Source organism: Carex rostrata, chromosome 6 (assembly GCF_964058835.1).
Source record: "Carex rostrata chromosome 6, lpCarRost1.2, whole genome shotgun sequence".
NCBI lineage: Eukaryota > Viridiplantae > Streptophyta > Magnoliopsida > Poales > Cyperaceae > Carex > Carex rostrata.
In genome coordinates, this window is record NC_135923.1 from 5,950,108 (window position 1) to 5,963,880 (window position 13,773).

Sequence of the window (13,773 nt, forward strand, 5' to 3'; positions counted from 1 at the left end):
ACGGGGTATGTCAGGAAACTTTCCAAGGCGGTCCACCTTCAGTATTCCTTTGGCATCAAAACCCAATTTAATCCTTTTACAGATCTACTCCATGATTGATTTCTAAAACTTTAATCTACTTACCAATTAAATAGATTAATATAACATATTTATACCTTGTTTCCAAATCATAGTTGGAATGCAGACCGAGCGAGTAGAGCCTCACCAGGGAAGGAATCGACTCGGAGTATCACACGTGTGATACCTCTATCGGTTATCCACCAGGACTAACCAGAGAGCAGTTTATTTCTTTTGCCAGAAATACCGTAAACCGTGGAATTCTGCAAAAACACTATTCACAGGGAAAAGACGAAAACCCGTAAACACGAATTTTCGGTTGCTCAGTTTCATCAATATGCAAAACTGACATACCGCGAAATTCGGTAAAACACTATTCATCAATCCCGTAAATATTCTCCACAACAACCCTCAAGATTATACGTCAACTATGTATAACTTTCTTTTCTCAACCGAAATACTATTTGGGAGAGAAACCGAGAAAGAGAGAAAATACTGATTCGATTCTGCACGAAACGATACAAGTGAATTAGTGATTTTTCTCTCTACCCCTCCACCCCTATTTATAGGGTTTAGGGTCGGTTGCCAAATGACCAAAATGCCCTCCAAGTTCGGCCTATTTACAAGATATGCCATCGAATGGATAAGGATGATGACATGTGGATAAGATTGATGACGTGTCATCTGGATAGGATCGATGACACATCATGCGGATAAGCACGAATCTGAAAAGACCCGAATGCCCTCGGCCCGAACACAAATAATGTTTGTATAATTATTCTGAACAATTATATATATTTTTCTGCGGTTGTTTGTTTCGGTATCGATGACGTGTCATCTGGATAGGATCGATGACATGTCATGCGGATAAGACGAATCTGAAAAGACCCGAATGCCCTCGACCCGAATACAAATAATATTCGTATAATTATTCTGAACAATTATATATATTTTTCTTGCGGTTGTTGTTTCGGTAATTTATACAACGTGTCCTGCACATTTATAAATTAACCGGTTAACTTTTATACAACGTGTGACACACGTTTATAAATTAACCAATATTTTTGCTTGTTATTTTTACATAACATTTATAATTTAATTATAACACGTATAATTAATTATAACCATCTTACTATTGATCATAACCAATTTATAATCAATCACAATAAGATTCTCCGATTAACTCCTATATGGTGTGACCCAATAGGATCTGTGTTATGTTGATAAATAGAGTTAAAACTGTTTTAACTTCTATAATCATGAGCGGCATCTGGCAACACATCTTGACCATCCAATTACACAGATGATGCTGTACAGTACAATATCACGATCCAGTAAACAATTTACTTGTGTCAGTTCTTTTGTCACATAGCTATCATATTAGTTTCAAGGTAGGTGTGTGTCATCCTTGTAAACTTAATCTTTTCTTGATCTTGAGCAGATTAACAAATATGATTACTCTTGTAATCATACCGCGCGTTGATAATCTTACTCTATCAAGGGGCCCAGTGATGCTATAGCTCGTATAGAGATACGAGGGACAATAGTACTTTTGGTAAACCATCACTACCTCAGCTAAGCCATGTATACCGAAGAGCTACCGTTATAACTGCATTTTACCGACAGCGTTTGATAACAATCACACATATACATTTCTTAGTAGGAAAGATGAATACCTCATACTTTAGAACTTAACACTGAATGAAAGCATTAATGACACGAACACAATTCCGTATAATGTTTCATTCGGGGTCTGTCAGATATCATGTTCCTGGAACATATATCTATGTGATTAAAATGACAACTCCTTGTCTATGGTCTGTAAAACTTGACCATCATTTAATCCACATACTAACCTTACAGCGGTAATTAGTGTTCCTGCTAATTACCTTGGTCAGTAACCTTTTAAGAGTATATATCATCTATATTATGGAGTTTCACAATTTCAGTCATGAACTCGAAATGATCCATAAATGCAATAATACTCAAGGCAACAAAATGATATTAATCATCCAATTCATGAACAAAGCTTTATGATAATTTATCGTATTATTGACTTCTAGATTATTACAAACTAACAGAGAGGTGATATGGAGTATTGATATGTTAATTTTACAGTATTCTCCCTGTTAATTTTACAGTATTCATCTTGTGGAAATCTGGAGGAAAGAGATGATAGAGATGCGACATGGAGTATTGATCTTGTCATTTTATAGTATTCACCCTGTTAATTTTACAGTATTAATCTTGTAATTTTACAGTATTAATATTGTGAACAGTTACTAATGTTTAACAATGTGGTTATGAATATTTGATGTATTGATGATTTATAGTTTGCATCTGTTAGTTTTACTGTTTATATCTTTTAAATTTATAATATTGAATTTTGTAGTGTGTTTATCTCAGTTTTATAGTGTTTTAGGTTTCAAATTTACAGTTTTATAGTTTGCATCTGTTAGTTTTATAGTTTACATTTAGAAATTTTATAGTATTGAACTTCTATAGTTTGCATCTTTATGTTTTACAGTATGTGTAGTTTTAATTTATAGGATATAGATGCATCTATAAATATTAATAATTGAAGAAAAAAATTATGATTTTTTTTTCAAAAAAAATTAAAATTAATTTTAATTTTGAAAAAGAAAATTTGATTTAAAAAAAATTAATTTTTTTTAATTTTTGAGATTATTTTGAAAAAACTGCAAGTTTGAGAAGTGGTTCAGTTTTAAAATGTTCTAGATGATTTTAAAATTGTCATTAACTGTAAATTAGAGAAGTACATTAAGTGGTCCCGCATCAAGTACAGTTAGTTTGGCAAGTGCAAATTGCAAGTACACAAAGTGGTCCCGCTAAATGTTAGAAATTTAAAGTGTGTTTTTTATAAGATTTGTTATACAAGTTACAGCATGGAATTAGTAATTTTACTTGATTGACGCAAGTCAAATGATAATTTTTTTTGAACAAACTGTGAACAACAAGCTGTGAACAATTAGACGCTTCCTAAAATATATCTAAAATTTGCGGAATGAAATTACTTATGGGCGACAAGATGACTTCAAATATAATGGGCAAACGACAATCACACAGCTGATAGCAGAGATAATCTCGGAATTTGGAAGATGGTTTCAGTCAAACCAGGATTAGGAATTAGCTGCAAATTTCCTTTCTGGTTGTTTTTTATTTTACAGCATTATTTTTCCTTTCTCATTTCTCCTCTTCCCCTTTATTTTTTTCGTTTTCTTTTCTCATTAATGTTTTAGACTTTTATGTTTTCTTTTGTAAAATTAACACTACTGGTGTCTTTTATCAATAAAATCTAGAAGCTTTAACCTCTACAATTTAATATTTTACTCAAAAAATAATGGCAGGAGTTCATTTTAAAAAAAAGAATTAAAATACAAAATTGCGTCTGCCGGGAGTCGAACCCGGGTCTATTGCTTGGAAGGCAATTATCCTAACCGTTGGACTACAGACGCTTCGTTGTTAATTTTTCCTTACAATAAAATATAATCAGATATCTGGGATACTTCTCTGTCACAAAAATGAAACTATGTATGTCTTAGCTAAGAAGGTAATGACAATTAATATCAGAGACTTGCCATTGCGTATAGGCATTAGTCCTCCTGAAATGTGTTATGTGTGTGAGTGGGTAAAGCCTACGAACTATAATCTAAAAAATATTACAGACTTAAATCGTGCTAAAAATCTCATATTAGCATAATCAATATGAATTAAGCATTAGCCATGTTCGGCAAGCCTCCTTAAGAGATAGGGATTAAAAATTTAATCTTTGATAAGGAGGATATGTTCGGTGAGATGGTAGGATTAAGAATGAAGTCTTGATATGAATAAAATATATGCAATAGTGTGTAAATACCAAATTACCCCGTATGTTTGTTATGCAATAAATGTAATTGTGAAAGCTAAGATGTTACAACATGGTTTGTATATATGATTATATTAATTTTGATTAAGTTAATAAAACCAACATTTAACGTATTAAATAAATTTTATTAAAAACATAGCAACAAAAAATTAAGATTGAGAAGTAAATTATGAACTGAGTAAGCAAGGAAAAAAATAGACTAAGTGCATGTTGTAAGTTTGTGATTCAAATTTGAACCATAAAATAATTGGAATATTAATCACACATGTTACCAAACTAAGTACCTAATAAAATCAAACTAATGCACTCATGACCGGACTCTCGCACAGCTAATTAGCCACTTCATTTGTTCCTATAGTCAACACAAGAAGAAGAAACAACAAAGCCAAAAAAATATCTACTGCTTCAATTTTAAGCACCATACTGTACCAGCTTCAACTCCTTCCTTTATTAACATATTAACAAAATCAATAAGGTCACCATATAAAATTAATTCTAATTCAATAAAGGCTTGAAACAAAATTAATACAAACAAAATCGTATCCAATAGTGTTCTGTACCAGTTCCAATTTTAGGCACTGTACCAGTACCGATTGAAACATATTTTGCATTTGCTCCCAAAATCAACATGACACCAAATAAACCAGCCCGCATGCAAAATTGTTAAGTCTAAGATTTCAATTCACAGTTACGCAAGAACGTAGACGAAATTGAGATCCTGAGCAAAATCGTCAAATTCAACATGAGCTCAAAAAAAACGAGCAAGTAACAAGCTGTCCATGGAGGAGAACAGTGCATGCGTAGAACCTAGTTGTTGGATGTCGATGAAGTAGTCTGTTGGATGTCGACGAAGAGGTCATCTCAAGAGGAAGCTGTTTGTGGCATTAGATTTGAGATTTGGTCGCCGGAGAGTTGGCAATCATGGCTGGAAAGAGGAGGTGGTTTTTTTCTCTGTGCATAGGGACATGCGCTGGACTGAGAAGGAGAAATGAATATAAAATTTCAAAGAGAAAGGAGGTACTAAGGAGCTGTACTTTTTCAGGGTATTTCTGTCCGCAAATTGGGCCTAAGGAGCTACAAAGGAGGGAAATGTGCTAAGGAGGCAGCAGACTTGACTTAAGAAATTAAGTAAAGGATATGCTTTAAGCCGATCAAAGGAATTATTGTTCGCCTGAATTAAGTGAGATTAAGCTCTAAGGAAGGCTAAGGAAGAAACGCCGAACATGTACTCAAGGATTAAACCTCCCTTCTTCAAACGGCCTCGTGACAATTATCGTCTTTAGGGATATTTAAATCTGTGACAATTCTTCAAAACTTATTTTGTGTGTAGAAATCAAAAGATGTTGAAAAATGAAAGGGAGAATTGTTGATATATCCATTGAAATATTATAAATTGTTTATTTTCCTATCAAAAACAGTAAAATTCCTTGTCTTCCCATTTTAAATTAAAATATTTTTCTTATTTTCTCATCAAAATACTAAATTTCTTATTTTTCCAGTATAAATTAAAATATTTTTCCTTAGAGCATCTACATTCTAGAAACTATTAGAGTTTCTGATCTGATGTGACAGTTTCTAATATAGTTTTACAGATGTCAGAGAGCTTCTTATTTAGAAACTATACAGTAAAGTTTCTTATTAAGAAACCGTTTATAAACTCCATGCTGACCAAATAATTGGCTCAAATTATTTTTCCTTTTTAATTTGTTGCTGACGTGGCTTAACATAAACTCTAAAATTAATTTCAGGGATATAAGAGTTGGAAATTTTAGAGACCTTAATTTCTAAAAAGTGATTAACAGTTAGTTAGAAACTCAGTTTAATTTCATGGATATAGATGCTCTTATGTTCATTAAATCTGAAACATTTAAATATGATGAATCCTTTAGCTATATTTAAATATCATGTATTTATGAACCATTGTTGATAATATATACTAAGCTGAAATCTGAAAAGATTCACTTGATAATATAATCATTCAACAATATCTTTGTACTAAATGATTAATTAAAATTTTCAGACTTAATGAACATATGAAAAAATATATAAAAATAATAATATGGAGAAATAAGAAATATTTGAATATTACATAAAGGCTCTGACTACAAAACAGAAAATTTGTATATGAAAAAGTTATTTCTTATCTACTACGACTATTTGTTGAACCTTTTAATTGTAGCATTTTAAAATAATAAAATTCAGAAAATAGTTGGCCGTTGGAGAAATGTCAGATTTTAACAAAAACACATCTTTTTTTTTATAGTCGGTGGCAATTGCCAACCGATAGTTATATTGATAAAAAAGTTTAATTAATTATTTAACTCCAACGAAAACACATATTTAGTATGCATTGCACTCAAGAGTATCGTTGTAATTGAAAAAAAAAAATACGTACTAGTGTTTGTCATTCGTTCATAGTGACATGCAATATTATTTCAAAACAAGTTGTCGAGAATCAGAAACTTCAACCTAAAGCCTATCTTTTTGCGATATTTTAGATTGTGGTCATAATAAAATTGAGATTCTCCTGTCAAAAGTTGTCTATTTGAAGTTTGAATTTTCATTTATATTTTTTTTGTTGAATTTGTTTGGCCTACAAATTAATAAATTTTATCAAAATAAACTATTTAGTGGATCCTGTGATATGTTGAGATACACCCAGTGTTGAAAAAAATTATGACGGTTTGGTTACCACCAACAACTAATCGGCCGATTAGTCAGCCTAAACGTACGTTTTTTACAACACTGAATACACCTAAGTCTATGATCCAATCAACATGAAATTTAGTGAATTTGGGAATAAAATTAGAGTTAAGTTTCTTTCATGGAGAGGTCCCTCTTACAAATAGATCTTTACAACAATAACTAATTAACTCAACAGTTGAGACTGTAGGGAGATACTATGCTAGAAAATGGTCGATTGGATTTGAATATATATCTTATTATCCGCGGTTGAATTTTGAGCCAAAATCAAACCAAGATGGTAAAGCTCAGTGCAAAATTTAGCAGAACTCAATCAGGATGGATTTTTTTTTTTTTAAAAAAAGAAAAGAAAGAATTACCAGGGTCATGCCCAGCAACCAGCAGGGTGGATTTTTATTTGAGCTCTTTGTGAGCTGCTGCATTTTAATTTGAACTCTGTAGACAAAAACCCATAACATATATTCGTAGTCCTAATTAAACCCAAGTTTCGAACCATCATTAGGTTTATTAGCAAGTGAAGCCCGACTCATCCTGTCAAATAAATTTCTAGGCGACCATTCTCTTACGTCTGAAGTGCACCGAGCTGGCTTGAAGCAGCGACGAGCTAAGCTGGAGTTCAGCATTCAGCCCATGATGTTTTAAAATAACACCGCGATATTATCTCTGTTAAATAGATTTTAAGCCCAAGCCAAACTTGAGCTGACTCCAATTTGTTCTAGTTTCACTTGTTTGAAGCCATAGATTTGAATTTACACCTCATGAGAATGTTACGGGTTCATAGACATTGTAAAATTCAGTTTATCATGGTTTTTCCATAAAATATGATATACGTGCTGACTGTCAGTTACTGAGCAAAAAAACAATTAAATTGCAATCTGACGACATTGAGTGGGCTATAAATATTTGTCGCCCAATGGCTCTATATTCGGGTGTAAGTGATCTCATCGTGACTTTCCAAAATCGGTTCTCAATGACGGAAAATGGCATCTTGGCATCGATAAAAAGCATTAGATCACTTCAGAATTAAATTTATAATTGGATGTATCAAACATATCACCATCTTTATCCAATCCAAACTTTTGCCTTTCTTTTTCACTGATTTTTTCACAAGCATCTTTGATATGATGACAAAGTAATTGTGTTGTTCCCAACTTAATTAGGACCAATAGCAAACTCAATCTTACAATGCCTGCACACGGCTTTTGTTTCCAAATTATCAAAATGATTCCACGCTTCTGATTTCCTTCGTGAATTAGTTCGCCTTACTATGACCGAACCACTCTCGAACTGAACACTAACATCAAGTAAGACATTTTGGCTCTCGGATTGCAACATTACCTATAGCATTATAAAAAAACATTGGTGTTGTTCGGCACTATGGATTAAGAGATGGAGGCTTAAGAAATTAAGCTTCACTAAGGAATCCATGTTCGGCAATACAAACGGATTAAGAATCCAGGATGAGTGAATAAAAAATATTTTACTTTATGAGAATACACATAAAGACAAAATTACCCTCAACATCATTTTTGTCATGTACATGCATTAAACTTTAGTAAATTTTGTTGGATAAAGTATAATCCATTCCAGCTAATTACACAAATTAAGTCCATACAAGTATCACATGTAAATCATACATGCGAATACTTCAAATTTCCTTGGAAAGAAACATAATCGGATAAGTTACAGATTATACAAAAAAAGAAAAAGAAAGTAGCACCAGTCTCAAGTAATTCGCAGTAGAAATTAAAATAACTATTTAATAGATTTTGTATTTTTTATAATGTTTCAATTACAGAGACCCATTAATATATGAGAATAATTAAAACTTCAATTCAAGTTGAGATTTTATGATCCATTAATGTATGAGGTGTTACCACTGGTACCATTCCCCTAAATACAAATGGGGTACCGCTGTTACAACTTACAACCTTCATAAGAAAAATGTGAAAATTAGGACCTCAAAACAATTGGCTTTGCATATGAAAGGGAACTCAAAACAAATGGCTAAAATAAAGTGACATCCGTTGTTACCTTCCTCATCTCCAAAATTGGTACATTACAAATTATCAAAGGAGCCATGAAATCGCTTTTTTTTTATCATCAATCTAGCAACTTGGACTGAGACCTCATCAATACTTAATTAGAAGAAACTTAGTCATGAAAGGTGATTAAAAAAACGAAAATAATCAACTCATCTCCATCAATCACAAAAGAGTCTAGATTGGAAGTATCAAAATGCCCGGTGATGTCAGATTTGGATAAAAACTAGAACAACTACCATAGATGGCAGCCCACACAAATGAATCACACAAATAGGAAGAAACTGAAGTACAATTACAACAATTAGTACAACGGCGAGACTGGAAGTTGCCTTGATCAGCCTCAGGTTCCTCTTTGGATCGAATAGAGAGATACCAAGGGTATCACCAGCCGTGAAGGTCTTGCCATTCATCCATCAATGGCTGAAGATAAATGCCTATATCGCAGTAATACCAACAAATTGGATGTCTATAGAGGAGAGGGAATTTCAAGAGGAAGCCATTTTTGGCATCAGATTTTCGAGCTGGTCGGCGGAGAACCGACGATCAGGGCCGGAAAGAGGAGACGATTTTCTTCCCCGTACCTAGGTTCTTGTGCCAGCTAAAGAGAAGAAACAAATACAAAATAATAAAAGCTAAAGGATGCTCTAAGGAGCTCACCTTTTGGAGGGTATAATTGTCCAAAATAACAAGCTAAGGAGTCCCTAAGGAGGCTGCTCGGCTAAGGAAGGGTTGGGGTTGGCTTAAGCAGTTAAGCTAAGAAAGTGTTTTAATCCAGTCTAAGGAACAACCGTTCGGCTGACTTAAGAAAGATCAAGGCTAAAGGAGCTCTAAGGAAGCAGTGAGTAACATATGTATAATTTGTACTTTCTGGTGTAATGAATGCACACGACAGACTAAATTTTTAAACTTGCAAGTTGCAACTAGAGACTAAGGTCTGCATTGAATTTCTACCAGTCATGCTTGGTTCCAGTGATAATTTCCATTACAGGAAAAAAGAACAAAAAAAGAAATGAAAGAAACCAAAAGGGCTAATAGAGGTCAATATCAAATACCATCATACAAAATAAAACTGCACCAATTAAATATGTATATTGAACACATTAACTTTCTAATAGTAACACGATGTTACTTGTTTGCCAGCATGTATACTGTACATACACAGGCCTTTAGGTCAACTAAGCAAACAGTTCCCTTTGAAATTATATACAATGCTTACAGATTTATAACAATTGTATTTATCTAATTTTAGAACTGTCTTTCGCTCTTTCTGAACTCAGATCAGGCTAAGGATTTATTGCAGCCTCTCTCTCTCTGATTCAATTTAAACTTACCAGATTTTATCAGTTACAGTATCAATTTTACTTATCAACCAATATGTGCTTATGCAACAAAAGACTTTTTATCAGTATTATTCTTCAATTCAGCGATTCAAGATGCTTCAAAGGTCTGCTTGATTTTTAATGCAGTAGCAATTGAGTTCTCTTATAAGCTGATTGTGCTAATTGGTCTTGCTATAATTTCAGATTCTAGCAAAATTGACAACTTTGAAAATATTATCTCACCAAATCACACAACGTTAAAGACCCAAAACCTTAAATTGAACGAAGCCCAAAATGAATTCACTTGTACACTTGAAAATGCGAAACGGCACCTGAAAATGTGAAAAAGGCGCAGCGGCTAAGAGACGCAAAGAGGCGGCGCGACTGAGTAAAGGTGATGCGACGGAGGAGAGGTGGCGCCGGCGAGAGAGAGGCAAACTGAGAGTCTGAGACTGATGACGGCAAAGGCACGAGAGAGAGATCGGCGGCGGCGAAGGCACGAGAGAGAGAGCCGTAACCAAGATGGGCTCAAACGGGCTTCAAACGGACTGTTCACTGAACATCGAACGAGTTGTTCACTGGACAAGGAAATAAAATGTTCAACGGGCTGTCCAATATTTGTTCATTTCCAGTTCGTATGTAATAATTAATTTGAACATGAATGGAACTTTGGGCCTTGTTCAGATCATAACCCGTTCAATTGTAATTTGATAACTGTTCGACCCGTTTGTTCATGGACTGTCTGTACAATGCTCGAGAGGTTGCGACATTGTTTGAGAGGATTCAGATTAATTGAGGACTTAATTGAATGTCATTTCTAGTATGACACAATCCAAAATATGAAACTTAAGGTAAGTTCGATTTTTCCACAAAACTTAGATGTTTAATTAAAACTGTGATTTGCAAAGCTAGATTATCAATATTAAAAATGTGTGGCCTTTGATTTTTATGTATTTTGTAATTTTCTTGATTTTGCTGTATCGCATATTCGCATGCCTATTGAAACCATAGTGCATCAGTAAATACCGCAAAACACAATTTCAATTAAAAATATTCAACATAACATTTCATAAAACAAATGTAATGATTTCGGCATATCATTTTATCTATTTGTTTATTTATTTTGATAATTGGTCGGCGATTACGACCAACAATTTCAATAGATAAAAGAAATTTTACAAAACAATTACATCAGCAATTCTGAAATTAAAGAGGAAGTTTTTAAATTCCTAGCCCTCGCCACAATCGACTGAAGAATTCTGAGCTTGATTTCTCAGAAGTACTCCAACTCCATCTAACGCCGGAGAAAGCATTCGAAAAATTTGCAACAGCATCTTTCTTCTCCATGTCTTCAATGTCGCTAAAGAAACGAAGCTCCACCTCACTTGGAGCGCATATTTTCAAAATGATGGACATAAGATTAGTTTCATTGAAATCCTCTGGAGGTAGATTCACTACAAGTCTTGATAACGAAATCGGTTCTGATGCAGTGAAACAAGAAGGAATAGATTGGTGCCACAGGTACCAAACCACTGGACCAATTATGAGTTCATCTATGTTTTCAAATATCTCGAATGCATCCGTTATCGAAAAAACAGAGTACGAATCGAACCAACTCATAATAGGAGACACCTCGAGCTCTAAGGTTTTCAAACCTTTGGTTCCTCTGAAAAATGGCAAGAGTCGAGGAACATCGAGGGACTTGATTATAAGTTTTCTCAGGTTTTGGGGCATTGTAATCATACTAATTCCACTAGCTTTTGCAAGTGAGATGCTGAGATTGTGAATCGAAGAACAATCCAAGATGACAAAGCAAGGTTGCATGCATCTCAGCTTCAGTTCCTCCAAATTGGGTGCCTGTATAGTGATCGATTGAGGGTAACCGGTGAAGCGACAGATTTGCAATTGCATGAGATGGATTTTGGGTTCCTTCAGCCCTGTTATGTGGATCAAATTGAGGATCTTGAGAGAAGGAAAGTAAGCGCTGAAGTTTGCAAGGTGTTCATCGTCAATCCTCACAAATTTAAGGGTTAGATTTGTAAGTTTTGACATGAGCATTATACCGTTGATAGATAGCCATGCGTTTCTTATGACCAAACTGTCGAGGTTCTTGCCTGTGCATATAATTAAAGTTCAAGTTAGTAGAGAAGTTTAATTGGAAAAATTTAAGAAATTTAACAATTTGAAAATGACAACCATAATTTAGCAAGTAATTCAACTCCAAATAAAGTTTAGTCCCGTCAAACAAATACACTCTTTCTGTTGACGTGACCTTGAAAGTTGAAATGATCGAACGGGTCAAATGACCAACCCATGATCCACCTCCCTAATAATTTCATATGATTTTTAAGTATTTTAAAATACATATTTAATTACCACAATACATAATTAACTACTACATATACAAATTTGTTTATTTTATATGTACAATTGTCTTTTTTTGTGTTTAAAATAAATGTTGTTATTCATCATACATAATTTATCAAGTCAAAAATCTATTTTGACGGTTGTTAATAGTTTTGAATTTTGCACACCTCTTGTAAAGTTTTTAGAGCGCAACTATAAAATTTCTCAATCGAAACTATGACCGTTAAAAGTTAAAACATCTTCCATTATTAAAATTGTGCATTAAACCGTGATTTCTTTGAATTTGCACATTTGTTTATAACTTGAGAGCACATCCCTTATCAAGAAATAATCTTTTTCAAACCACAACATCTGCCCCGGAAAAATTATTTTAAAAAAATTATATATTTGTACCTATTATACTATACTAAAAAATTTACACTTTGTTTGATTCTAACATTAATATTTTTTTATTAAGTGAGGATATATTTGGAATTGTGTATTAAACTTAGGACTTCTTGATATATCTTTCTTTTATGTACATATATAGTACCATTAATAAATATCTTCGGCATAAAATATTGATGGAATTGTTAAAATAAAAAAAATAAAATTGTAAATGTGTTTTCGTCATTTATATGATGGGAAGTATGTCTATTGTTGTACAATTTATTTTGGTATCTTTCGCTAAAAATCTGATAAAACTCAGTCACTGAAAGTTTCATGTCATTTGATAAAAACCTAAATAATTTTCCAATCAGCTCAAATCTGATACAGTTTAAATTCTTTATTAAATAATAGGGGGGAAGGAATATTCAGGGGTGATGAACAAATTGTTTATGGGCATCTAAAACAGAGAGACATGTATAAAAGATGAGAACTGACATGTATCAGAGATGACGGCAAGGGCGCATGAAAATCCGACAGGGGACTTGTTCGGAGCATTAACAATGCTGAGTGTGCCTAGCTGTCTACCAACCAGGGGAAGCCATGCAGAGAGGAAGCTGACGTCAGTGAGGTCATCCACTTCATCAGTGTCAACGACTCCCGAGCCTTTGCCTGAGATGGAAACGGACACCAGAGATGCAGCGAGTAGCGAGATGAGATTTATCACTCGGGTCTTAAAAGGGACTGGATGGTGCTTCTGATGAGGTTTGAGAGAGATTGATGAGGTGCGGTACGACAGGGAAAGGAATCTGTGTGAGGTAAGGCGACAGTTCGCTAGATCAGTCGAATCCGGCAGTCGCTCGAATATGTTCAGGATTACATCAGAAGGAAGATCATCCATGGTTGTGGATTGTGAGCAAGCATAAATATTCATTTGTGATGTTATTTTGCTTGGGAGCATATGTGAAGGATAGGGACTGTTTATAGGGAATCCAAATTGGATTTCATTCATTCAAAAGAGGGAATGAAG

General features: G+C 33.8%; 1 protein-coding gene and 1 non-coding gene across 2 annotated transcripts; both read right to left on the minus strand.

Annotated features, from left to right (window-relative positions):
- Window positions 1-3,461: 3,461 nt before the first annotated feature.
- TRNAG-UCC (transfer RNA glycine (anticodon UCC)) lies at window positions 3,462-3,533 on the minus strand. The gene has a single exon. It is a non-coding gene; the product is annotated as a tRNA-Gly (tRNA).
- Window positions 3,534-11,231: 7,698 nt separating this feature from the next.
- Window positions 11,232-13,685, minus strand: LOC144555893 (F-box/LRR-repeat protein At4g29420-like). The gene is made up of 2 exons (XM_078304330.1): window positions 13,242-13,685; window positions 11,232-12,124 (listed from the first exon to the last, which is right to left on the minus strand). Exons 1-2 carry the CDS (start codon window positions 13,675-13,677, stop codon window positions 11,232-11,234), a joined length of 1,329 nt encoding a protein of 442 aa, XP_078160456.1. The 5' UTR covers window positions 13,678-13,685.
- Between the last annotated feature and the right edge of the window lie 88 nt (window positions 13,686-13,773).

Excerpts from the sequence above, each read along its gene's own strand:
- LOC144555893 (XM_078304330.1), bottom strand. The coding sequence starts at position 13,677 with ATGAATATTTATGCTTGCTCACAATCCACAACCATGGATGATCTTCCT. Across the intron at positions 12,125-13,241 it reads TGCCGTCATCTCTGATACAT|GCAAGAACCTCGACAGTTTG; the intron begins GTCAGTTCTCAT and ends TTATATGCACAG.